The sequence below is a fragment of the Podarcis bocagei genome (assembly GCF_964188305.1).
Source record: "Podarcis bocagei genome assembly, chromosome: 2".
Classification (NCBI taxonomy): Eukaryota; Metazoa; Chordata; class Lepidosauria; order Squamata; family Lacertidae; genus Podarcis; species Podarcis bocagei.
This window is the reverse complement of record NC_138126.1, coordinates 110,844,900-110,872,572: the sequence shown is the minus strand read 5'-3', so window position 1 is coordinate 110,872,572 and position 27,673 is coordinate 110,844,900. Positions and strand designations below refer to the sequence as shown.

General features: G+C 44.8%; 1 protein-coding gene across 4 annotated transcripts in view; it reads right to left on the bottom strand.

The window, feature by feature from the left end:
* Positions 1-2,176: 2,176 nt before the first annotated feature.
* Positions 2,177-27,673, bottom strand: part of TEX2 (testis expressed 2) — a 103,061-nt gene continuing 77,564 nt past the window's right edge. For 3 of the 4 annotated variants that reach the window (XM_081181271.1, XM_081181274.1, XM_081181272.1), the window contains exons 8-12: positions 24,498-24,630; positions 18,328-18,453; positions 10,300-10,509; positions 5,034-5,154; positions 2,177-4,158 (exon numbers count right to left, since the gene is read on the bottom strand). In XM_081181271.1, the coding sequence (XP_081037397.1) occupies positions 4,036-4,158; positions 5,034-5,154; positions 10,300-10,509; positions 18,328-18,453; positions 24,498-24,630 (713 nt within the window). In that variant the 3' untranslated portion in view covers positions 2,177-4,035. The remainder of the gene's footprint in view (positions 4,159-5,033; positions 5,155-10,299; positions 10,510-18,327; positions 18,454-24,497; positions 24,631-27,673) is intronic. The other variant, XM_081181273.1, reaches the window with a different exon arrangement.

Sequence of the window (27,673 nt, the reverse complement as noted above, 5' to 3'; positions counted from 1 at the left end):
CTTAGTTCTTGAATTACTTGGAACCCGAACACTTCAAACCCGGAAATGAGTGCTCTGGTTTTGGAACTTTTTTTGGAAGCCGAACGTGCTGTCCCAAGTATAACTTCAGTTCTGAGTGTCACACTTCCATTTTCCTAGTGAGGAAAGGCAGACTGGGCAGCAAAAGAGCAGGCACCTGCCACCCTCCACAACAGCAACCACGCCCTCCTCCGGTGCTGAGCAAGGCTGGGCTGGCAACTGAGCAGGCAAGGGATGTCGTCACCCGCCCCACCCCCAACTCCAGCTTGCAGGCAAGTAGGAGTGGGTTCAGGCTGCCCGTTGCTGCTTGCACAGGAACAGGAGCTGTATTGGGGCTGCCCAGCAGGCTCTGTCACACTTTCCATTGAGGGGTTTGTGGCTGTGCTCCCCTCAAGGGAGAGGTTTAAAGGAGACCACACCTCCACATCAGATCCCCTGCAACCCTGTGAAGACAGCCCGGAAGTTGCAGCTGAGAGCCCCTGCACCACCTGAAAGCAGCCAGGCACTCCTCAGCTTACCTGCCCGCTCCAGCTCCTACTTGTGTGTAAGCAGGAGTGGAGACGGGGGTCTACTTCTGAGACCTCATCCACCCCCAGCACGGAAGCTACGGCCCTGCTGGGGTGACCGCATGCATGCCCACAGAGAGGGCTCTGAGTGCCCTCTGGCACGCGTACCATAGATTCGCCGCCACTGGTATAGTATGTCAACTGTCTGTTGAGTCGCAGGTGAGAGTGCTGTTACTGAACAAATTTCCATGAGGATTCCTCACTGCCCTCGTAGGCTGTAGCTTACTGCTATGACAAGGGTTGGCAGCGCTATTCGAAGGGATCCTTCAGCAAGCATCTTAGATTCCCAGGCCTCTGGCCTGAGTTGCTCAGGGGACACCTATTGCTATAGTGCAATGCCAGACACATCTTGCTAGTACTGCCAAATTAAGTGTTGCTTCCTGAGGAAGATGCCATTGCAAATATATTACATTTGAAGGCTGTTAAGTGCCTGCACTGCTGCCAACAATAGCAGCCCTGATCAGTAGATTCTAGGGACAACCAACTGCTTGGCATGAAGTTGTTTTTTTTACTTCCAAAGTACACATACCTCTACACACTGCAGGTTGGAGAGTGCTCTACGTAGTGGAGTGTGGCATATAAGTACAAAAAAATCTATGGAAAAATCCCTGGATGCAGCTCTTCCATAATATGCTAGGAATGAGCAGGCCACAACCTGTAGACTAGAAAGCAGGACTAAACAGGATGGTATCCTAGAAGAGGATAAGAACAAGGGCACGTAGCTTCTCAGTATGAATTAAGGAATTACATAGACATACAGATGTGTAAATATGCTATTAAAAAAATCTAAGTAAATAACTTAGTTTTAAATGTCTCCAGAGACTGAACCCAGGAGATAAATGCCCAAGGACTGCTGACAAATTGGGGGAAACAGAAAGTGGCACATGTATCTTAACTAAGTGGCTGGAATCCCAAACAGAAGCATTCAACACTGTCTTGCAAGTCCCACTTGGGCTTTACTGTTTTGCCAAAGTTCTTGTGAAACTAAGTGCTGCACAATGATAAAGCAAAAGACATGGGAGAAACACACTTATCTGTACAGGCCCAAGACTTAAGAAGAATGTCTTTCATGGCCTTGTCTCTCAGAAAAAAACGAGAACTTGATTCATGTGTGCCCTGCATGCAGTGTTCACAGCTGCTGTTCTCAAAATGGTAAATAATTTAGAATTCATAAATAGAACGGTGTGGATTACTTTGCTTGGGAAAAATAGCAGTGGAGATGGTCTACAATCTGGCATTGTTGCCTGCTGCTGACAAGTTTATAATTGGTTGAGGCTGCACTTGGTTGAGGCTGCAATTGGTTGAGGCTGCCTTGGTCTTTGGACCCATGAACAGGGGAGAGAAGCTGCAGACTGGAATGGCTACTGGGCAATTGCAATCCATAACTGAACCAACTGGCTGCTGTTTCCACCAGGGGTGGGAAACCAATCTTCCATTTGTTGCTATACCACAACTCCCATCATCTCTAACCATGCTGGTTGGGGCTGCTGAGAGTCGGAGGTGCAACAGAATCTGGAGAGCCAGCAGTTTTTGGACAGGACCTCCCATGTCCCCCTCCCCCTTTCACGACTTCAGAAATGACACCCAATCAGTTCTTTGACATGGGATAAATTTATTTCAGAGAACAAAGCAAACCCATTGTAATAACCCACATAGTCCAATTAATGAAGTGCAATGAAGTCAATTGTGTCAAATCTCGGTATCTGTTTACATATTAATTAGTGCATCTAGTCTTTAGACTTTTGTTATTGCACATGGGCGGGGTGGGGGGAATAACTGTGAAGAAGACATGCAGACTTCATAAAGGGAAATGTTTCCATACGGAGAACAAGAGCTGGGTCTGTACACAAAATGGAATGGTCACAGGTGTTTACATAACAAAAATAAAGGTGTCCAAATAATATGAATACTTAAATATATTAAATGCTTTTTTTCTTCTTTAAATATGTTTCAGGCAAGGTGCTTAAAAAAACAAAAACTCCACTCAATTAGTTTTCATTTCGAGATGACAAATCATGAAACGTTTTATACACAGTAACTGAACACAACATACAAAAAGTTTAAAAACCACTTAAAGCATAGCACACTATTAAGAGGCGAGCTGAATAACTCACCTGCTTTGTAAACTAATTTTAACATTCTCTTGACATAAGTAGTTGGCAATATTGAGTATCAAGAAACACTCCGTTACTGGTGTCGATCATTTATGATGTAGTGTTAATAGTTACCAATTTAATGTGCATGTATGGTCTAAAGACAATAGAGAAAAGCAAGGCAATTTGTTGTTAAGTGTTGGCCATTATCAGTTGTAATGCTCTGGAGTCCTGTTGAGCTTCCATTTTCACGAGATGGCCTAAAAAGGTGCCCACAGTTAATGATGGCAAATGAGTTACAATCAGGATTTGACCTCTCTTTAAAAAAAGTGGATCCACCATACTGTATCCATGAACATCGTATGCACGAGGAAACACAGCAACAGGAATGTGAGACAAATTTAATCAACTTGAATGACTTCATACAGGCTAGCTGCAATCATTTTCAGTACACACATGCATGTACTGACAGCATTAGACATTTCGACGTGTGTTCATGTCCAACAACAGGTATTGAATCACAAGCCACGGTGATTGTACCTCACTTAAATAAAAGGCTTACTATGGTTTGGTCTCATGGCTTTGCCTTATTTTTAATTCGTTTCTGGATCGCCAGACCCCCCTCGCTAATCACTTCTGTATGTCTGCATGTGTTATATGGCTACTTGTTTCCAAAAGAAGCACAATTTTGTATGAAAAAATAAGCTACTATGTATAATCCACATGAAGTGATTTCACAATTATCACCTATACATCCAATTTACATTCTTAACTCCGGAAAACAGTTCAAAATTTGCTTGACACAAGCTATTGGGACTGCAGAAGTGAAAGAACATATCTGTTCATTTTACACCTCCAACCGCCTGAGAGAGAAAGAGAAAGAGGGAGGGAGAGGGAGGTATTCCAGTTATGCAAATTTGTTCCTTATAGAGGACGGGTTCGTGCGGCTGCATAAGGCGAGCCATCGATGCTCGGTGTGCACTGCCAATATTGCACGCTCACGAACAACAACTGTTTGCGTCAAAGCTCCTGGTTCAATTGCAGTTGGTGGAGATTTTCCTAATCCTTTACAGCAGAACGGTGCTGCGCGTTAACTGCTAACGTCGGAAGCCCAACAGCAGCTGCTGCAAAGACACAGACTGGTTTAGGAAATGGAATTTACGTTCAGAAAAGGAGATAGGAGCAACACTTGGGCAAACTGGAGCAACGATGGGCATAAAGCCATCCTCCTCGGAAAGCAAAATAAAATGTGGCACAAGGACAAAATCTACTAAACAGTTCGTTGCTGTTTTTTTAAAAAACCCAAAAACCACATGAAAACATAATCTGTTAATACTGTAAACTGCAGTCTTCACATTTCATGGCTGATCAGTAGCTTCTGTGACGGATTCTTTTGGAGGACACATAGATGAACGGGGATCCATGGCTGAGTGCATTAGAGGGATATAAACATCGTCCATGTTTGGCATGACAAAAATTTTCTGCAAAGTGTAAAAAAACCAATCAGAAAATTCAAACGGCACAGGCAAGTGATATGCTTCAAAAATAAGCTAATTTCCCTTCATTTTGGTCCGTCTCCTGTTTCCCAGTAACTGCATTAATGCGCGAAGGGGGTTTAAGCAGCCACAATCTAGGCTTGCTGCTTTTTGCCTAGAATTTGTGAATATTTCAGACCATCCTATCTGTGGGTCTAACGAGTATGATACTAAACGGGTATACAGCAACCAAACATAATCCCCAGTATCTTTTTATTTTAATCTATGAAACAGATTTGAAACACCAGTCATTTATGACAAAGCTACATCAGTTTTCAGATGACAAGTTATCATTTGAACTATACAATTTTGATGAAGCAATTTACCTTTTGGTGTGTGTGTAAGGATTCCCTCTGCTGCCTGCAGAAGCCCCTTATGCGCCCCCCCACCGAGATTTCCAAAGCAGCACTGATCTGAAGTTTGGACAGAAGGTTGCGTCCAACTAAGTTTAATACTCTGAGCTGACCAATTTAAATTAATGGACCTAAGTGAGTTATGTCATCCATTTCAGTGGGCCTACTCTGAGTAGGACTAATGTAGGCCCCATAATTTCTGCTTCACCACAAATATTATAGGTGGAATTTTTCCCCTGCAGATTTACTCCAGGAGCTGGTTTTGAGTGGCTGGCACCAAGTCCATGTGCGATAATTTCAAGCAGGTTTTCTGCATTATGATTTCAGTTGGATTTTTATAGTCTTTAAAAAAGCAAAAACAACAACCACCACCCCATGCTTCCTCACCAAGCCTTGTGAAGTGGACAAAATTATCTAAGGACACACTTAAACCCCAGTCACAATTAAAAGAGGTTTGAAGAAAAATACCTGGAATTCTTGTTCCAATTTTTTCTCTATCCATTCAGTCACATGAACCAAAGTCACCTCTCTCTCACCAAGCTTTGGCCTAGCTTTGAGCTCCAGGTAGGGTGGTCTTCGGAAGCCGTACCTGAACAGAACACAAAGAATGTATGGCTGCATTTACTTGTTTATCGGATTCATCTTCTCCTTCCTCCTTCCGCTCTTATCATAAACTACCAACCTGGGAGATAAGTCCAAAAGAGATACTTGCTAAAGGACATATTGAGACATCCACACTTGAACTGGGGATCTAAACGCATGTCTCTCTGGTCCAAGTCCAACAATATAGCTAGCACACTAGTTATCTTGTGTATTCGCTTTATGTTACAATGTGACAAAGCTGTGAATCTTCCTTGGTATGAGTCATTAACAATTTGTATTGCTTCTGAATTCCAGTACGGTGGTACCTCGCAAGACGAATGCCTCGCAAGACGGAAAACCCGCAAGACGAAAGGGTTTTCTGTTTTGGAGGCGCTTCGCAAGACGAATTTCCCTATGGGCTTGCTTCGCAAGAAGAAAGCCCATAGGGAAATCTCCGGGGACCTCTTTTAAATGCTGGTGGTGGGGAGCAAAGCCTTTCCCCCCCTCCGGCCTTCAGAAGAGGTCCAGGAAGGCCGGCGGGGGCCGAAAGGCTTTGCTCCCCACCGCCAGCATTTTAAAAGCAGTCCGGGATAGCAGGGAAGCGCTTCCCGCTATCGCAGATGGCTTTTGAAGGCAGGCGGGGGGGAGCAAAGACTTTCGCCCCCCGCCCGCCTTCAGAAGAGGTCCAGGAGCTCTTCTGAAGGCGGGCGGGGGGCGAAAGTCTTTGCTCCCCCCTGCCTGCCTTCCCGGGAGAGCGGAGAAAGGCAGCGCGTTTCTCCGCTGTCCCGGACGGCTTTTGAAGGCAGGCGGGGGGTAGCGAAGACTTTCGCCCCCCGCCCGCCTTCAGAAGAGGTCCAGGACCTCTTCTGAAGGCGGGCGGGGGGCAAAAGTCTTTGTAACCCCTGCCTGCCTTCCCAGGGGCTTTTACATCGCCCCGGACAGCGGAGAAGTCCTCCGCTATCCCGGGCGATTTTAAAATGCCGCCCGCCAGCATTTTAAGATCGCCCCGGACAGCGAAGAAGTCCTCCGCTGTCCCGGGGTTTTTTAAAATGCTGGGGGTGGGAAGAAAAGCCCTTGTCCCCCCCCCCCAGCCTTCAGAAGAGGTCGGGGGACAGACTGTCCCGGGACCTGGTCTGAAGGCGGTTTCCATAGGAATGCATTAATTGATTTTCAATGCATTCCTATGGGAAACCGTGCATCGCAAGACGAAAAACTCGCAAGAAGAAAAAACTTGCGGAACGAATTAATTTCGTCTTGCGAGGCACCACTGTATCAAGTAAAACAGTCTTTGCTGCTAGTAGTAAACAGTAATTTACAGATGTAACAATAGAGGTCTTAATACCAAAACTTGCTCTAATTCAGGGTCAAAGGTTCAGGGATACACCTGTCTTGATCCTCATCTTGTGCAATACTTTGTTTCCCAGCAATGGGCCTCATCATAAATTGGGGAAAGCTAATTCTCCTTGATTTCTAGATTACAGTAGCTCAACCCCCCGCAATCCCGCACTCGTGCTTCTCTGCCCGAATAGAACTGCTAGCTTGTACCAGCTTTTCAAATATTAGAAATCTACGAAAAGCTTTTAAAATGGATTTAGACATTTATTTATTTTTACAACAGCACCCCTCCCATCTGCAGTCTGAAGTGGAATGTGGAGTCAAACCTCGGCTCCCGAACGGCTCCGTTTTCGAACGTTTTGGCTCCTGAACGCTGAAAACCTGGAAGTAAATGCTCCGGTTTTCGAAAGCTGAAAGTCCGTCGCAGCTTCCGCTTGAGTGCCAGAAGCGCTTACAACCAATCGTAAACCGCGCCTCGGTTGTCGAATGTTTCGGAAGCTGAACAGGCTTCCGGAACGGATTACGCTCGACAACCAAGGTTTGATTGTGTATCTTAACAAACTGTTTCATAGAATCACAGAATTGTAGAGTTGGAAAGGGCTACCCTGTGGCTCTCCAAATGTTGCTAGACTACAGCGCCCATCATCCCCAAATGCTGGCTCTGCTGTCTGGGGCCAATGGGAACTAGGGTCCTACAATATGTGGAAGGCTGCAGGTTAGCCGCTCCCAGTTTGTAGGAATAGCAAATGCCATACATACCCCCTCTGAAGCAAGCACAATTGTGTGCAATTAAACTTGGTCCTGGGTAAGTTGGATATAACCAAAGGGTTGCATCCAACTAAGGTAGAATAATAATAATAATAATAATAATAATAATAATAATAATAATAATAATAATAATAATAATAATAATTTTTATTTATACCCTGCCCTCCCCAGCCAAGACCGGGCTCAGGGCGGCTAACAACCAATAATAAAAACAAGTTGATTGAAATACAACTTAAAAACAAGATTAAAATACAACATTAAAACAATTAAAACATTAAAATGCAGCCTCAACACAGGAGGAGAGAGGAAAAAAAGAAAGGGGGGAGGGAATCAAATTGATTCAAAGCCAAAGGCCAGGTGGAACAACTCTGTCTTACAGGCCCTGCGGAAAGAAATCAGATCCCGCAGGGCCCTGGTCTCATGAGATAGAGTGTTCCACCAGGCCGGAGCCAGTGTTGAGAAGGCCCTGGCTCTGGTTGAGGCTAATCTAACTTCCTTAGGGCCTGGGACCTCTAAGGTGTAGAGTAGACCCACTGCAATTAATGGACCTTAGCCATGACCGCTTAGGTGGGTCTGCTCTGAGTAGGACTCAGGTACCAGGCACAATGCATGTTTGGGATTTGCAAAATGCTTCTTAAAAATGCTTGCCAGTTCTTAAGATGGGACATCCTACGGCATACCAACCCTTCAGCTGCACACATATGCAGCCTTCTTTGCTTTCATATGAGAGAAACAAAAAGGGAGCAGCAGGGTGGGGGGCAACCCAAATGGCAAAATAGGAGCTCTTTCCACAGCACGCACAGAAAGAATCAAACCACTGTCCTGGTACAGTGGTGCCTCGCAAGACGAAAAGAATCCGTTCTGTGATTCTCTTCGTCTAGCGGTTTTTTCGTCTTGCGAAGCAACCCCATTGACGGATTAGCGGATTAGCGCTATTAGCGGCTTATCGGATCAGTTGATAAGCGGCTTAGCGGCTTAGAAAAAGGGGGGGAGGAGGACTTCCGGGTTGGCGCGATCTGGAAATGGCGGATTCCCTCCGAGCTGCGGAGGGAATCTGCTCAACTGAGGACGGGTCTTGCCGCGCCGGCGACGCGGGGACCCCTAAAAACCGCAGGCGCTGAAGCCTGCGGACTGAAGACTCGGTGGGCGCCTTAAGCGCCCCCCGACTCACGAAGAGCCTTTTTAAAGGCTGCGGAGAGGGTACGGAGGGTGGCGTGGCGCTGAGAGTCGATCGCTACCTCGGTTGAGCGAAGCCGCGAGCCATGACTGGAGAGCGCTGACTTCCTTCCTTGAAATTCGGACTGAAAAGAATAACCCGTGAGTAAGACGGAATTGGATTTTAAGAATATTATCCCGTGAATTTGAGACGACCGGGGGGTGTGCTAAAAGGAAGTCCGCACCCCCCCTTTTGCAGACGATCTAAAGCAACGACTTAAGAACTAAGCTGGAGAGCCTACCCTTTGTGGGGTGAGTTAAAAAAGATTTTAACTTCCAAGATTTGGCAAAAAGAAATTTTGAGCTGGAGAGTGGAGTTTTGGAAGCTTTCTTTCTGTTGTAAACAACCCCCCCTCCCGGGCCCGGGAGCGTCCTGTTTTTGAGCTTGTGGAGCGGAGTTTGACAGCTGTCAAAGCTGTCAAACGGACAGTTTAGAGTGGAAAAATTTGTTATTTAAGATCCCTCTGGACTAAAATGAGTTACAACTGATCTAAAATTGTTGGAAACAAAGTAATAACAATAAGTAAGAGGATTGTTGGAGAAAGATTACCAAGTAACCAGATTCCCTCTAGGGGGAACTCTGTGAAACTACAATGGCTGTGGATGGAAAGTTACTAGTGGAAATCGAAAGAATGTTTCATTTTGTGGGAATCTTACAAGAGCAGAGTCTAGCTATGAATAAACAACTTATGACCTTGACTTCTGGAACAAGCAGCTCTGCTGATTGTATTGAGGACCTGAATGAGAAAGAATCCACAGCTGAATTGGAAATGATATCAAAAGAAGTGGAAGAGACTAAACAAGAAAAAGAGGAAATAAAGTTGGAAAGCACCAACCAGAAGCTGACATCTGTGGAATATAAGCAAGGAGACTTTTGGATCATATCTACTACAAATCTGCGAAAGATGCAAAAGAAGAAGGAGGAGGCCCCGGGAGTTTATGGAATACAGGAACTTAAAATAAAGAAATATGATTGGGGCCTCTACTTTGACTCTGACTCTGAAGATGCAGGCCTTGTGGAAACTTTTCAGCAGCTGTTTTCAAATGCCCTTGTGGGAAGAGAATATGGTTGGATGGTGATAGAACTCTTTCGAGATTCGACGACCGACATAAAGGACTACCAACAAGACCGGCGAAGAGGGACTGAAAGAGACTTGAAAGCCTCGGACGTGAGGAACGCAGGCTAAGAATTGCTATTTTGGACATGTATTGGGGAAGGGACGAAAACCGGGGATGGGAGGGAGGGAAGAATAAAATTTTAAAAACACTCAAGATCTTTGGGTTTAGTTAATATGACCTTTATTTAAGACAAAATGGGGAATCGATGGAAGGGAATTTGAGTCCAACTTAGAAAAAATTATTTTTCTTTATGAAAGAGGTAATATTAAGATGGTTAAGAGGAGAAATACCAATTTGCTGACACAATTCTGGGAATTCGGATGCATGAAGGGGGGTGGGGGGAAGTCAGGGAACAAGGTTAGGAAAGTAAGATTTTCTGAAATTATACATGTTTTTGTCTTTTGTCTTTTTTGTGTGTAATTTGTCTTTTTAAAAGGTGAAAAACCAATAAAAATTTGTTTTTAAAAAAAAATAGAAAAAGGGGGGGAAGGGGAAAAAACCCGCAGGAACTCGCAAGACATTTTCGTCTTGCGAAGCAAGCCCATAGGAGATTCGTTTTGCGAAGCACCTCCAAAACGGAAAACTCTTTCGTCTAGCGAGTTTTCCGTCTTGCGAGGCCTTCGTCTTGCGGGGCACCACTGTAGCTTCATAGGAACAAATGATAAATTGCACTGTTCTTGAAAAGGCTTCAAGTCAAGTCTCGACTCCCGCTTACCATATTCGATCACTGGGAGGTGGAGGAATGTTAACTGCTAATGTTCCTTTACATTCTTGTACCTCAACGGTTAGCAAAAGTGGAGTGTTCGAGACCTCTTCAATCTTTTTTTTGATGAACTCCGTCTCTGTTGCTTTCTGGAAGTATTTTGACTTGGTGATTTTATCCACAAACCTCATTATTTTACTGGTTCGGTGCCCCCCAACATATCTTTGAGAGAGAAAAGAAGAAAGAATCAAAGTAGGTTTACAGCTGTTCCTGGAAAAGCAGGGTTTTTAAAAATTTAAAAAACAAAACAACATTTTATCTTATTCTGTAGCTGTACAGTGGTACCTCAGATTACAAACACCTCGGGTTACAAACACTTCGGGTTACAGACTCCGCTAACCCGGAAGTAGTACCTTGGGTTAAGAACTTTACTTCAGGATGAGAACAGAAATCGCACGGTGGCAGCACGGTGGCAGGCCCCATTAGCTAAAGTGGTACCTCAGGTTAAGAACTGTTTCAGGTTAAGAACGGACCTCTGGAACGAATTAAGTTCGTAACCAGAGGTACCACTGTAGATAGAATATTCACACAGAGCTCTCTGCAGGTTTCTAGACATCAACTCCCATCATCCTTGGCCATTGGTCAAGCTAGCTTGGGCTTATCACAGAATCTTAAGAGTTGGAAGTGGCCCAAGGGTCATCTAGTCCAGCCCCCTGCAATGCAGGAATCTCTGCTAAAGCATCCAGGACAGATAGCCATCCAACCTCTGCTTAAAAACATCCAAGGAAGGAGAGTTCACCACCTCTCGTGGGAGTCTGTTCCACCACCAAACTGCTCTTACCATCAGAAAGTTTTTCCAAAGGTTTAGTTGGAATCTCCTTTCTTGCAACTTGAAGCCATTGGTTCGAGTCCTACCCTCCAGAGCAGGAGAAAACAAGCCTGCTCCCTCCTCCATGTGGCAGCCCTTCAGATATTTGAAGATGGCTATCCTATCTCCTCTCAGTCTCGTCTTTTCCAGGCTAAACATACCCAGCTCCTTCAAGCGCTCCTCATAAGGCTTAGCTTCCAGACCCTTGATCATCAGTACTCACCTGGAGTACTGTGTCCAGTTCTGGGCACCACAGTTCAAGAAGGACACTGACAAACTGGAACGTGTCCAGAGGAGGGCAACCAAAATGGTCAAAGGCCTGGAAACGATGCCTTATGAGGAACGGCTAAGGGAGCTGGGCATGTTTAGCCTGGAGAAGAGGAGGTTAAGGGGTGATATGATAGCCATGTTCAAATATATAAAAGGATGTCACATAGAGGAGGGAGAAAGGTTGTTTTCTGCTGCTCCAGAGAAGCGGACACGGAGCAATGGATCCAAACTACAAGAAAGAAGATTCCACCTAAGCATTAGGAAGAACTTCCTGACAGTAAGAGCTGTTCGACAGTGGAATTTGCTGCCAAGGAGTGTGGTGGAGTCTCCTTCTTTGGAGGTCTTTAAGCAGAGGCTTGACAACCATATGTCAGGAGTGCTCTGATGGTGTTTCCTGCTTGGCAGGGGGTTGGACTCGATGGCCCTTGTGGTCTCTTCCAACTCTATGATTCTATGATTCTATGATTCTATGATTCTACGATTCTATGATCTTGGTCGCCGCCCTCCTCTGCACATGTTCCAGCTTGTCAACATCCTTCTTAAAATTGTGGTGCCCGGAATTATGAGAGTTGGGAATCCAACAACATCTGGAAGTCACCATGTTGGCTTTCTATGCTTTAGTGCTAGGGATGACTAATTTGTTGCTGCAGGGCCGTAAGCGGCCCAAACAACACAGGCTGCTGGAACACCTCAACAGCAGTTGAAAAACTCGTGATACTGGCTTTGCTATGGGCAGAGAGGAGGAGAGTTGCATGCATGCCTTTCTTGCATCCCCTATTAGTAGAATGGAGGCAAAATGCACGACGAAGCTTGGATAGATTATTATTATTTATTAAATTTATATACTGCCCTTCATCCGAAGATCACAGGGCTGCTTATAGGGCATGTATGCCCTTTAATGCACAAATGCAGACTTTCATCATAGCATTAAAGTTGAATTGCTACAACCCCAGAGGTTACTGCTAGGTTCCTAAGAGGGCCACCCACTAATTTATATACAGAGATGCCTTTGGGCAAATCGACACGATAGAGGACTTACAGACAAAGTGACCCATGTAGGTAGGTAGGTGATATATATATATATATATATTATATTTGCTTTCGTAGATTTTCACGGGTACAGGAATGTAGGTTTTGGTGTCTTCGGGTGTCTTCCCGTGTAAGAGTTGGGGTGTCTAGGCGACGTTTTGACCATCCAGTAGCCAAACCATAGTGGCACCTCCGGATGCTGCACCCCCCTGCAATCCCTACACAGATCTGGCTGGCACAGGGCACAAAACCACAGCTCGCCCCTATACACGAAGCCAAGCCAGAGCACAACTAAGTGCAGTACAGCCATCTTCTCAGAAAAACTCTTCACAAGGTCAAGAGGTCAAGACACGAAAGCTTTAGCAACTAATCCACACCTAATGACCCTCCTAAGTGGTACTCAGAATATCACTCAAGTAATCACTCAAGATATCCCTCAAGTAATTAATGAACAAAAGAAGAAAAGGCACATTAACCTAGGAACTTCCTATCTGCCCAGAACGTTGGAGGCTATACACCACACCCCCTCAACAGTATTTATAGGAACTCAAACACTGAGATCCTGCTCTGTTCTAGTAACAAGAAGCCGAAAGCACCAGCCTGAAGATGACGAGTGAGACCTCGTCGAAACGTCGCCTAGACACCCCAACTCTTACACGGGAAGACACCCGAAGACACCAAAACCTACATATATATTATATATATATATATATCACACATATCCAAAGATTCTGGGTGCTTACATTCTCACCAAATGTTTGTTATTATCATTATTTATTAAATTTATATACCACCCTCCACCCAAAGAGTTTTGGCCTGAAGGGCTGTTCACGTTAGTCCTTTCAATCTCAAGCAGTATTTTGGTGGATTTTGCAAGAGAACATCTTTTTAAAATCCTGCATACTATTTCCTCCCCCTTCCCCCAATTCCCCTTTTACAACAGTTTTTAATGCAATGTTATAAGAAAAAAACTGATCCCTGTCCCTATTCTCACAACTACTTTCAAACCTCAGGAGTGTAAGAGGGACATTTTAAGGATTAGGGAGGCAGCTGTTTAAGGACTGCTAAATGGCTTTGCTTTAACAGAGCTTTACGGCGGCTGCTTTCTGGTCCATCTTTGTCAATGTTATGGATTTCTGCTTGTTGTGCTACTGTTCCTAACTGGATATTGATTCTTTAGTGTTTTGTTGTTATGTTTGAGTGTTAGCTGCTTTGAGATTGCAGAGAGTTAAAAAAAATATGGGATACACATTTTAGAAATGAAAAAAAATTAAATAAAAACGTGGGTGCAAATGGGATTAAAAGCAGGTCCTGGTATTTTTTAAGAAGATGGAAGGCCCATGCCTCTGTGTTGTGAAAACAGTGCTAATAAATGACCTACATGTATGAGATTGTTCCCAAGTTGCATGAAAATACAGTGGTACCTCGGGTTACATACGCTTCAGGTTACATACGCTTCAGGTTACAGACTCCGCTAACCCAGATATTGTGCTTCAGGTTAAGAACTTTGCTTCAGGATGAGAACAGAAATCGTGCTCCAGTGGCGCGGCAGCAGCAGGAGGCCCCATTATCTAAAGTGGTGCTTCAGATTAAGAGCAGTTGCAGGTTAAGAACAGACCTCTGGAACGAATTAAGTACTTAACCCGAGGTACCACTGTATAGATGTCGTCATTCAGAAAGTTTTTTTTACCCAAGAACATGCAGCAAAGATGGCAGAGGCAGAGCGCTCATTCATTAGCCTAGGCGAGGAGCAACACAAATTTACTGTTCCTATAGCTCAGGCATGGCCAAATTTGGCCCTCCAGATGTTTTGGGACTACAATTCCCATCATCCCTGACCACTGGCCCTGTTAGCTAGGGATGATGGGAGTTGTAGTCGCAAAACATCTGGAGGGCCACGTTTGGCCATGCCTGCATAGCTAATGAAGACCTGCATGTGCCACAGCAATGTAGGCAGCAATTTCTGGAATTTCCATCATCTGGAAAATTTACTACATTATACAACATTTTTTATAATTGACTTGAGATGCTGTGTAAATCTACATGCTAGTCGTCAACAACAACAAGATTTATTCAGTACGTACCCAAAGACATCACCGCAAAGCCTGCAAAAACGCCTTCCTAGTCACAAATTTTTAGCAACTATCCTTCATTCACCCCAAATGTTTCTCCTTTCCAGATGGCACTGGATGCATGACAGCCGGCTATTTTTAACCGCTAAATGTGTTCATTGTAACATGAACTAGCATAATGAATGGCAATTTATTCGTCACCTTCTTAACATGCACACACACACAGAGAGAGAGAGAGAGAGAGAGACAGAAAGAAGTGTCTGGAGAGACACTCAAAGCATATGGAGTTCCTTCCCAAGCCTGCAGATATTATTGTCTCTTCCCCTGCCTCTCCCAGAGACAGCACTCAACAGACAAGACCAATGGCCTGACTTCCTATGATTGTAAAATAGAACTTTAATATGCAAGAACGAACAATGAGAATCTTACTGCTGCGCAGAACCTGCGACAGTGCACTTGTTGGCATATCAGGCAAATTGCGCTTATTTCCCCAGATATACAGATGTTGCAGCAAATGTGGCTCTCAGAACCCATTAACAGCCTGATGATGCTACCCATTCACTTCATCTTCTACGGATATGCATATGGACCAGATTTAGTATGTGTGATGTACATAATTTATTTGCATCAGCCAAGTATCTTATTCCACATGAGAAGATCAATACAGTTTGGTGGGAAGAAGCACACACCCGTTGCCTTCAGGGTCTCTGCATATTTGAGAACAGGTTTCTTTTAGGTGCGCTAGATCTAACGTCAAACTCCTAGTGGGGCTAATCCCCAATTCAGCCTTTGCGTTAAAACACAACCTCTGGCGTTCTGATGGCAACTTTAGGTTGTGGGGAAATGCAGCAGCTTTCCTTTTACATGAACAACTCATAGTCCAGGGGAGGAATTTAATGTCCTACTAAAGCGATCGCCCCCTCAGGGTAAGCATATCAGCTTACCAGCTGGAACAATCCCTGCTCTCCTCCCCACACAAGTTGCGTAGCGAGTTCCCGCCTTCTCCCAGTAGGAATAAAGACACAGGACACAATAATTTAAGGTTAATGGGCTAAAATTGGCCACAACTTTATTGATTACAGGTAAGAGCGGTATTGGCTTAGGCATTGGTCCTATCAGACTATCCAGCTTCAGTCTGTTAGCTTGAAAACCGGGAAGGGTTAACACCAGCAGGGGGAGCCCTGCTGATGCACATCAACTAGGTACTCCCCCGGGGTCACTGATCGGGGGCGCGCTTTAGGCCCTGGCCTCCATAGGCTTCGGACGAGGCAACGCCCCCCCGGAATCCTTTACCAGACTACCCTTCAATATTTGGGGGAGGTGATGGCGCTCCCCCCCAACACATCTACATAACAATACCCCTACCAATGCCTAACCGCCAAAACCAAGGAGTTGTGACAATTTGCTATGAGGTAAGCGCAAAACCAAATGGCCAGTGCCAATTTGCCAAGTGGAAAAAATTCCTACTAGGCCCCTTAATGGCGACCAACCGAAGTCCATAGCAAGGTCAGAAGGGAAACCCTAAAGGGCGGGTGGGTGGGAAACCACAACAGCTGCGCAGACCAAAGAGGGAGATTGCAGGACCGCGCTTGCCTTAAATGAGGCAAGCCACACACCCCGAGCTAGCCGATTGGCTGGCTCAGGGGATGATGCGGCCCAAGGATTCCCCTGATCACGTGGGGGCTGGAAACCAGCCTCCACGCACGTGTTGGGGGCGTGAGCCTGCAACCCCACCTCCTCCTGATGTCGGAAGTGGCTTTGTGCCAGAGGTCGTTCTTAACCTCTCTCCCTCCTCCACAAATTACTTTTCAAAGCTTCCACTGGCAGGAGGCATTTGCATCCCACCCAAGATCAGCCATTCCTTCCATCAGCAGAGGAATTTAGATGTCCTGAAGCCACTGTAGGCCCTCTCAAATTCACATCGTGAGAGATGCTTGAGCAATAATTGGGTGCGTTACACAAGAAATGAGGGAACAGGAAATGTGGGAGTCACTTCTACATTCCACTGCCATTACTGTGAATGCCCAAGGCCACCTTCACTTGCTCGAGAGGGGTGAGCTATGAAGGTATCATTACATCTAGTTGCATCACTATTGCCTAGACAGCAATGACCTTTCAAGTGACTTCTTGTGTATACAAACCAGTTGAGTAGTTTGTAAGCTTTTCAACAGCAACAGATATTGGCTGAACATAAAAAAGCAGCTTCGCTGGATCAGACCAAAAGCCTATGTACCCCAGCACCCTGTTTTCCACAGTGGGAGGATACGGATGGTGCTGTGGTCTAAAACTACTGAGCCTCTTTGGCTTGCTGATCAGAAGGTTGCCGGTTCGAATCCCCGTGATGGGGTGAGCTCCCGTTGTTCTGTCCCAGCTTCTGCCAACCTAGCAGTTTGAAAACACACCAGTGCAAGTAGATAAATAGGTACAGCTGCAGCGGGAAGGTAAACAGTGTTTCTGTGCGCTCTGGCTTCTGTCACGGTGTTCTGTTGCGCCAGAAGTGGTTAAGTCATGCTGGCCACATGACCTGGAAAGCTATCTGTGGACAAACACCGGCTCCCTCGGCCTGAAAGCCAGATGAGCGCTCCAAGCTCATAGTCACCTTTGACTGGACGTAACTGTCCAGGGGTCCTTTACCTTTTATCTTTCCGCAGTGGCCTACCAGATGCCCATGCAAAACCCTCAAGCTGGACATGAAAGCAACAGCAATCTCCTTCACTCTCCAACCATTCAGCCCCAGTGGATGACTCTTATTTTAAAAAGGAGGACTTCTGTCATGTCCCCCTTTTGCTTCCCTTTACCTAATCTATGTACTGTAAATTCCCAGACATTCTAATGTTTTCTCACAGGGGAGTTGTTTCAGTCCCCTGATGATGATGATGATGATGATGATGATAACAACAATAATAACAATAAGAAGAAGAAGAATTTGGATTTGATATCCCGCCTTTCACTCCCTTTAAGGAGTCTCAAAGCGGCTAACATTCTCCTTTCCCTTCCTCCCCCACAACAAACACTCTGTGAGGTGAGTGGGGCTGAGAGACTTCACAGAAGTGTGACTGGCCCAAGGTCACCCAGCAGCTGCATGTGGAGGAACGGAGACGCGAACCCGGTTCCCCAGATTACGTGACTACCGCTCTTTCCCACCTGGCTGGGCTTTCCTTGCCACTTTGGGCAGCTTCCAACACATTAAAACATAACAAGACATCAAACATTAAAAACTTCCCTCTACAGGCCTACCTTCAGATGTCTTCTAAAGGTTATATAGTTACTCACCTCCTTGACTTCTGATGGGAGGGCATTCCACTGGGTGGGTGCCACTACCGAGAAGGCCCTCTGCCTGGTTCCCTGTAACCTTACTTCTCCCAGTGAGGGAACAGTCCGAAGACCCTCAGAGCGGGATCTAAGGCTGAACGATGAGGGTGGAAATGCTCCTTCAGGTATGATCTCTTTGTTTTGAGATCCAGCTCTGAGGGCCTTCTGGTGGTGAAACCTGCCTACAGTATCCACCCACACCCCACCCCCATTTCTGCATGTCTGAAGTGTCCCAATTACTTCAGAGGTCCCTGTTTTGGTTCTGGGTGCTTCAGAGAGAGCCACTTTTGTTTCAGACAAGCCCCATATCATTTCAAAGTGACCCACTTCAGTTCGCGATTTGGTATTTGTCCAAATCCAATGAACGCAACCAAGTCTGGCTGTAACACTTGTTGATGCACACTCTTAACCTAGAGAATACTAGTAATGTGCTCGACACAAAAACAGAACAAACAATCTCCTTGTGCTCCAAGACACAGACTAACTCACCCTTCTCCTCCTGGCACTAGAGGTTTCTCGCTGCCTGTTGCTTCTGGAGCATCGTCTTCGTCTGAGGAGCCAGCACTAGAAGATTCCTCATCGCTGTCTGCAAGGCAATATGCCCTTGGCCTGAAACTGAAAAGAAGGACACATTTCGGTTTTGAAGTGACACCTTATTAACATAGGTTGGAAACAGGGTTTTTGCTCCTTGCATGACTAGACATCTTCCTGTTTCCCCAGTTAAAAATGTGCACCGCACCATGCTTTATTTATACAATAATTATTTACTCCAACGCAGCTGTGCCGAGCCTAGCTTAAAATGAACAGAGGCATGTGTGAGCTTCTTCCATGCAGTCAAATGGAAGGTGAAGAGACATTTCTGCACAAGTGTCTTTCATGACAATTAAATGCAATGCAAACAATTATAATGCCAAACTAGGATGAGCACTTTGACTAAGCACAATTTTTTGACCGGATGAGACATGCTTGGGAAGTCAAATGGGTTTCTGAATGAAACTCGAGGGTTGCTTTTGTGAGCACCATGAGCTTCCAGGAGTTATTTTCTTGCCACCGTATCATATAATTTCCCTCTTATTGCCCCCTGCACACATAGCTGAGCCGCCTCTACCTATCATAATAGTTGCCGGCAGCAACAGAGTTAGAAGTGTTTTAGACAAGACATTTGGTAAGTAGCAGTAAAGGCAGTGATGGTCTTAGAGTCAAAGTATAGCTGGCATATTAAGAAGGCCTGAGACAATATAGGGCAAGTCTAGGGAATACATCTTGTTGAGTCTCTAAGTATTCAAATGCAGTATGTATTGAGGGGTTCCCAGCAGGGGAGAAGCCCCTGGCATTGCAGTGTTCCCCAACCTTGGGCCTCCAGCTGTTTTTGGACTACAACTCCCATCATCCCTCGCTAGCAAGACCAGTGGTCAAGGATGATAGGAATTGTAGTCCAAAAACAGCTGGAGGCCCAAGGTTGGGGAACACTGCTCTAATGTTATGATTGCAGAACTGCCACCTAACCCAGAATTAGTAAAAACAATACGTGTATGGAACAAAACCTAGATGGTAATCCAAAGAGCCCTAACCAGCAATTTCTCTGTAATGGGTGTAATAATCTGTTATGGCCATTTCACACGGACGTTGCATGTTCTCAAGTGGACATTCCTTTCCAAAGCCCTGTCCTAACAGTAAGCTCAGATTTTTCTTAGTCACCAGCAACCAGACAAAAACAGAATACAAGAGGGCTGTTTGCAAGCAGCAACTTATCATAGTGTTCTGGTAGTAACATGGAAAAGCTGGCCACCAGTACCACCCTGCCAATTTTTCGAGACAGCCATGATTTTTTCTCCCACGCCCACTTCACCCAACCAGGATGGCTAGATGAAAAACATTTGGCGATGGGAGAATTTAGGCCAGGTACTGTCTTCTGTCAGCCTAACCCACCTCACAGGGTGGTTGTGAGGTTTAAGTGAGGAGGAGAGCCATGCACACTACCTTGAGCTCCTTGGGGGAAATGGTGAGACAAAAATGAATGCGTGTTCATGGTAATTTGAACACACAGCCTTAGTCTGCATTACTAGTCAATAAAACCAAGCTCAGCTGGAAACCAGGTAGAAACATCATCTTCTATAGAATACACTGGGCAACAATTTTTTACTTTTTGAATGTTGTCTAGATTTCTACAACTGATTTAGGGTATTTTTGCACTGCTGAATCAGAAAATGGCATCCGTTTCTCTCCATCAGGTCAGGTTTACTGTAAACTGAATGGTGGGCATTGATAAAGGTAAGTACATGTAAATTGCATGTTGCTTTGCCATTTTTCAAACTTCAGGGCTTGAACTTCTGTTTCTTGGAACTCCTGGAATGCTCAGCGGCAGGGAGGTCTCTCTTCAGAGTCCAACAGTTGTTGTTGTTGTTGTTGTTTAGTTGTTTAGTCGTGTCCGACTCTTCGTGACCCCATGCACCAGAGCACGCCAGGCACTCCTGTCTTCCACTGCCTCCCCCAGTTTGGTCAGACTCATGCTGGTAGCTTCGAGAACACTGTCCAACCATCTTGTCCTCTGCCGTCCCCTTCTCCTTGTGCCCTCCATCTTTCCCAACATCAGGGTCTTTTCCAGGGAGTCTTCTCGTCTCATGAGGTGGCCAAAGTATTGGAGCCTCAGCTTCACGATCTGTCCTTCCAGTGAGCACTCAGGGCTGATTTCCTTAAGAATGGATACGTTTGATCTTCTTGCAGTCTATGGGACTCTCAAGAGTCTCCTCCAGAACCATAATTCAAAAGCATCAATTCTTCGGCAATCAGCCTTCTTTATGGTCCAGCTCTCACTTCCATACATCACTACTGGGAAGACCATGGCTTTAACTATACGGACCTTTGTTGGCAAGGTGATGTCTCTGCTTTTTAAGACGCTGTCCAGGTTTGCCATCGCCTTTCTCCCAAGGAGCAGGCGTCTTTTAATTTCGTGACTGCTGTCACCATTTGCAGTGATCATGGAGTCCAACGGTAGTCAGCCATTATGACTGCGTCCCAGTGACCCTGATACCTGGTCTCCATCTCTTTCATGTCCTGACGGAATCTCTCCCCCTGCTTGTCACTCATTGAACCCAGGTTCTCAGGAAACCGGTTCATATGTGAAAATAGGAAGTGCATCTTGACACTCATGTTGCAGCCCAGGTTTCTGAAAGCAGTCAGCATGTTGTTGACAAGTTCTGCGTAGTTTCTGGCCTTACTGTTGCCAAGAAAGTTCTTCACTACCAGAACAAATGCCTTCCATGCTTCCAGTTCCACTTCATTCATTGACTTTCCGAACTCTGGATCTCTGATGAGCTGACGGATCTGAGGACCGTCAAAGATGCCAGCTTTCAACTTCTCCATGGTCAATCCTGGAAAAGCCTGGCACAAGTAAGTGAAGCAGTCACCATCCTTGTCCAGAGCCTTGGTGAACTGCTTGATTAAGCCGAGCTTGATGTGCAGCGGTGGGAAGAGTATTCTGTCTCTGTCCACCAGAGGGTCGTTGATGACGTTCCTTTTTTTGCAAGGCACCAATTTCTCCTGCACAGGCCAGTCCTTCTTTGTGTAATTCTGAGCACGCACCAATTTATGGAAGATTTCAAGGTTTTATGACTTCAAACTGATCCCTTTTCGACATAATCACCCAGAACTATCGGACCTGAATACTTCTTGTCATTAAAATAATCATTTCCAATCAAAACAATTATTCGACATGGCATTTTACCCCCACCAACTTCTTCTAAAATACTCCACACAAGCGTACATGTGAACAAAAACGTAAAAAAAGACATGTGGCCATAGCTCAAAAACTTGACCTGATTGAGCAAAACCAATGTGATTTTTTGATTCAGTGCATCAGATTCGTCCTAAATCAACTGAAAAAACACAGACAACAAATTTGTTGTTGACCAGTGATATCCACAGCTATATAAAACAACCCTGGAGTAAGCCAGATAGTTCAAGGAGAGGTTGTTGAGTAATAACCCTTTCACTGCAACATGTGCTGGCTATAGTGCAATAACGGCTGAATATACACGTGAGGATGAAGGCCTATCAAGCTTCAAGAGGGAGATTTTGAAAACAGTTTTTACTGTTAGCTTTTCCCTGACTGCAGGATGGGCAGAATTAGGTGTGACAACTCCACAATGGAGGAATGTTGCAGTTTATTGATTCTATGGAGCAGTAAAGACCAAATGGAAATTGGCAAACAGCTGTATTTAAAAAAATGAAAGAAGAGGAGCACAGCAGGGAAGCTGTGCTACTCCTGTTGGAGAGATGCTTGCTTCTAAATATGAAGAGGCATAGCTATCAACGTTTCCCTTTTTTAAAGCGAAATTCCCTTATTCCGAATAGGATTCCTCGCAAGAAAAGGGAAAAGTTGACAGCTATGCAAAGACACATCATTCCCTAAGCCCAGCTTTAAACATTTGAAGGCAACTGGGGAAGCACAAGAGAGTGCTTCCTCTCGCTCAACTAGACCAGAAGTCATTCCAGTGATTCCGGCTAGAATCACTTAAGGAGCAAACACAGAAGAAAAGTTAGTGAGCACCTTCAAGCAAATTTAAAGAGTAGAAAGAATTCAGCCTTGATAGGTAGCTAGGGTAGGGGGTTGAAGACAGATATTAACTTCAATGAAACTCCATGCCAAGGTTTTGTTAAGATAAACGCAAAAACCTTAGAGAGCCAGGTGGCTTCAGTTACTGAAGGGGGTTAACAACTTGAAATACCATTGCCCCTTATTTCCAGCCAAAAAAGGCCCTTTGAATGGTCTCAGCACAAACAGAATGAACACTCCACAAGGGATGAGATGATGCGACAAATACCACTCACCAGATCAAAACAAATCCACAGATTGACGAATCCAAATATTACCAAAAAAAGGAAAGGAAATGAAAGCGGGAAGAAAACCAAAAAAACAAATACAAGTTAGAGAAGATACAGTATGGAGAAATTGCAAGCTACCTTTACCTAGGAGGGGCTCTATTTGGCCAACATAAAGCAAACAGTACTAGCCAGCTGACATTTAAGCAAAGCTCTTTTTAATGCAGGTTAGACCACGCAGCAACACTTGAACATTTGATGCAGTATCGGATACTTGGGTTTCCAAAACTGCATAAATGTACGCCAGTAAAACTATTAATATTAGACAAAATATTGATACCGATTCTTGGTAATAGGTATAAGGGGATTCAACCAATACCTGGGAGAGACCCACTGAGGTCTTGTATCTGTGCAGAGAGGAGATGCCTGCCAGCCACAATATAATGATGTGAAATCAATGGGGAAGAATAACGCAAGCCGAAAAGCTGGGACTTTAGACCCAGTTCTAGCATAGATATGACCTCTCTCCCTTTGGTCCTACTAAAAACATACATATGCCCACTGATTACATTTTTTTTACATATATAATAGGTGCCCTGTGTTTCTGTGCTCTTGGCATATAATGACTGCTGTTTGTCTATTCTCCTGCAATGTGGACAACAAACAAACATCCAGCATGAGCAAGGAAAAGTGCAAAGCTTCTAAAACGGGGGTGGGGGGGTGGGGGGGACCCAACACCCACCCCAAACCTAAAAGGTACACAGAATATGGGCAGGATGATGGAGGTGGAACGAATGTTAGGAAGAACCAATGCTCCCTTGTGGCAGCCTCTTCAGAATTTAAATTGGACTGAACATGTACTCTAGTGCTGCGCACAAAGACACAGCTGTTTAAAACAGAAGTAGCCAATGTGGTGCCCTTTGGATGTTGGGCCACCGACTATGCTGGGTGATGCTGGCAGGAGTTGTAGTCTCTGGAGAGCATTACATTAGCCATTACATTACATTACATTACATTACATTACATTTTAAACCCCTGGTTTAAAAGGTTTACAAAAATTATTATTTTTCTCTCAGTTCATTTATTGCTTGCAACCAGCTTTTTATTTAGCACTGATACATAAAATTTTTATTTTTCCCCTCCTGCCCCCTCCATTCCTACTTGGGATCAGTGCCGGATTTATGAATAAGCTAAACAAGCTATAGCTTAGGGCTCCACTCTCTTGGGGCCCCTCAAAAAAATTAAAGGGAAAAAACTGGATGTACATTTCCAAAATATAAGATAAGAAAACAAAATAAAACAAATGTGATTAAAGTACATATTTTGTTATGTGCAAATGGCTTTAGATACCTATTAGGTCCATAAATTACCATATAGCATATATTCAACACAAAAAACAGTGACAATTTGTTGTTGACAAAGGACAGCTGCGCATATAAAGGGCCTCATTACCTTCAGTAGCTTAGGGCCTCATCAAACCTAAATCCAGCCCTGTTTGGGGTAGAGAAGCTAGAAATTAAAGAAAAAATCTATTTCCAGAATGATCTCTGTCCAGTGCCATTACCATTAGTTTATTAGGGTACAGTTAAGCTAACTTTGAAGTTGTTATTCATCAGTCTACAGGTGGTCACAAGACTTACTGACCAATCCCCGCCTCTCACTTTTGAGATCAGTTTTAGCATAGTGCGACAACTTCCCCAAAACTGTAATCAGTTATTCATTATAAAACTCCAGACTTATCAGCTCATTCAAACACTATCTAGTTTCTATTAGAGTTTTATGAAGAGCTTTCTGTACTTAAAAAAACACACCAAAACAGTAGGGAAAAAAATCCTTACCCTTCTTTGCCAATTTCTCCAACTTTCAGTGCTTCACCTAGAGGTTCCTTTCCAAGTTTGGTCAAATTCATTTTGGTCTCCAGGGTCATTAGAAAAGATCCACTGTAAGATATTTCCAAGTCAATCCAAAGCCCTAGAATTGTTGGGGAAAGCAACATTTTAGGTATGACTGAAACTACCACACAATATCCAGGAAAATGCTGAAACACACAGAGCGAGATTGATCCCTACCTCTTTTTTCAAACCTCTTGTTTTACGTTAGGCCAACACTATCATGACTAGTCAAATAGCAACTTAAGATTAAATAACTAGACAAAAAGCAACTTACAAACATGATACGGGGCAGAACTCTGCAAGTCACCGAATCTAGAAATGTTAAGGGCTTAAATAATATTCATCATGCTGGTCTCAGCAAGTCGCAACTGTGTTTTTAGTTGGACTAACTTCGGTTGGAAGGAGAAGGCAGTTCCCCTCTTGCAACAAGAAGGTGGCTCAGTAAAGAGGAACCAGCTTTCCTCGGCATCTTAGGAAAGTCCAAAGGCCACTTTCACTATCATAGGCCATCATACTGGTTGCAAAGGCATAATGTAGGGGTGGGGACTCCTAAAACAGGGGTGGGGAACCAGCAGCCCTCCAGATATTGCTACACTCTCAACTTCACTCTCAGCCCCAGCCAGCATGACCAATGGCATAGGATGATGGGGAGGCCATAGTCTGAAAAAGGGTTCCCCGTCCCTGTCCTAAAGATTAGCAAAAGGTCCTGTGAGGCCTTCATATGTGTACCTGTGCAGAGGAATCTCTGCAGATCAGCTGATTAAGAAGGAACACCCTACAAAGGCATGCAATCTGCAGCTGTATTGTACTGTTTACTGAAATGACAACCTACATTCCACTCGACTTTATATGGACTGCTGTTGCAGAAATAAACAATTAAGAATATTGCCACTGTAAGTAGTTCTATAGATACAGTGGAACCTCTATTTGCGACCATAATCCGTTCCGGAGGTCGAAACGGGTCACTGGGAGAGGCGCAGGTGTGGGCGGTGATTGCCCGCTTCTGCGCATGTGCAAACGGTGATCACCGCTCCTGCGCATGTGCAAACAGCAGCAAACCCACCGGTTACTTCTGGGTTGCCGTGGTTGTGACTTGGAACAACGGTAAGAAGAGGTGGTGGTAAGTAGAGGTTCAACTGTACTGGCTAAGAATCAAAAGGCATGCAGCCCTTGGCTACCACTTGTGCCCTTGGCTCCAACTGCTTGCACTCCACTGGAGAAACTGCTCTAATGAAGGCCCCCTGGGCTTGGAGCAGCTTGCCAGGCAGTGCATCAGGGAAGGAGGCAGCGACAGAAGCAGAAAACTCTGAAGACCAGCTGCACGTGCAGAGCTACCCTGACCGACCTTTGGATCCCGGTCATAAAACATGGAAGCATTGGCAATTGTCTTAATTGCCATTCACTTCACGTGGGCATTCGTTTGTTCGCGACATATGAGTGATGGGAAATGATCTGCAGAACGGCTTGCACGTGAAGCGCTCTGTTCCTCCGCGCAACATCCCACAATTATGAAAGGAGGAAGTTGGAGAGAACATCTGCGAGGCAGAGAGATAAACGGCCGTTTAACAGGCTTGGAACTTTGTTCCTGCCTTGCTAATGAAGGAAATGAAAAGAAGGATCATCTCAGAGCTTATGCAACGCTAATGTTTACGATGAACTGGGAGGAAGTGTGTTCTTGGCCTGGAAGAGTATACAAGCTGATGATGAAGACCAAAGGTCAAAAAGCATCCAGCCAGATCTCTGACTGGAAGAGGATAGCTTTTAGAACATATTCTTGACATTATAGGATACTGTACATTTAGTGGGGTGTGTGCCAAAATCTTTCCTGTTGTTTTAATGTAGTCCTCTACCATGATCTACCAGATCGTGAAGCTGAGGCTCCAATACTTTGGCCACCTCATGAGAAGAGAAGACTCCCTGGAAAAGACCCTGATGCTGGGAAAGATGGAGGGCACAAGGAGAAGGGGACGACAGAGGACGAGATGGTTGGATAGTGTTCTCGAAGCTACCAGCATGAGTTTGACCAAACTGTAGGAGGCAGTGGAAGACAGAAGTGCCTGGCGTGCTCTGGTCCATGGGGTCACGAAGAGTCGGACATGACTAAACGACTAAACAACAATATCCATGATCTCAGATAACCACAGATGCTCAATGGAGTATCTTCAATATCCTTGCTTTCCATGAACTTCAGGCTGCACAAAGGCATCCACATCCAAATGCAGAGACTGTTCCAATTTCAGTAGGTTGTGCTAGCTGGCACAACACTTTGCACATCCAGCCAAAAGTAATTATTTTCCCACTCAATTTGTTTCAAATCTAACCCTGCTTCAAGTAGCTCAGGCTGGTGAACATCATCCCGTGTCCTTTTTATCGCCAGAAAAAACCCTTGTGGTAGGCTGGAACAAGGGATAGGTGTGGGATCTAAAACCATGTATTTCCAGTCTATGCCCTGCACTCTAACCCAGCAACAGGCAAAGTGATGCCCTCCATATATATTGCTCCCACCAGTCCCAGCCAGCATTGCTGATGGGAGTTGTTGGTTCAGCCACATATGGAGGGCATCAAGCTGTTCTAACCACTAGATCACACTGTTTGGACAAAGATGGCAGACGAGTTCAGAATCGTCAGCAACATCAGAAGAACTACAAAACAAGTGCTAGAAATCAAACTTGCTAGATCACCATAGCATCTTTAATCTTCAGTATGCTGCAATTTTACAGTTCAAAATTATCCTGCAGAGACTTCTGCAAGTTGGGCAGGTGTCTTCTCCTTTTCCGTCTAAATTGAATACCTAATAAGAGACAATAAGCTCTCTAACAAGAAGCGGCCTATGAAGCAATAGAAGCCTTCCTATCTTGGTCAAGTCACATGCAATACAGGAGGAGGCATCTCTTTCATTTGCTGAAACAAGCTTTTTAAATCATCAATAAACACGAAATTTTTGAGAACAAAAACATTTAAGGGGCAAGGATGAACGGGCTGAAAGAGATTTAGCATCCACTCAGAATTTCTAAGAATCAAAGTACTTCCCTTCAGCACATTGCATTTGAAGTTAGTTTCTTAAAGACTTGATAGGCAGTGACAGGCATATTCTGCAATGCCAACTCTAGGTAATAACCTAA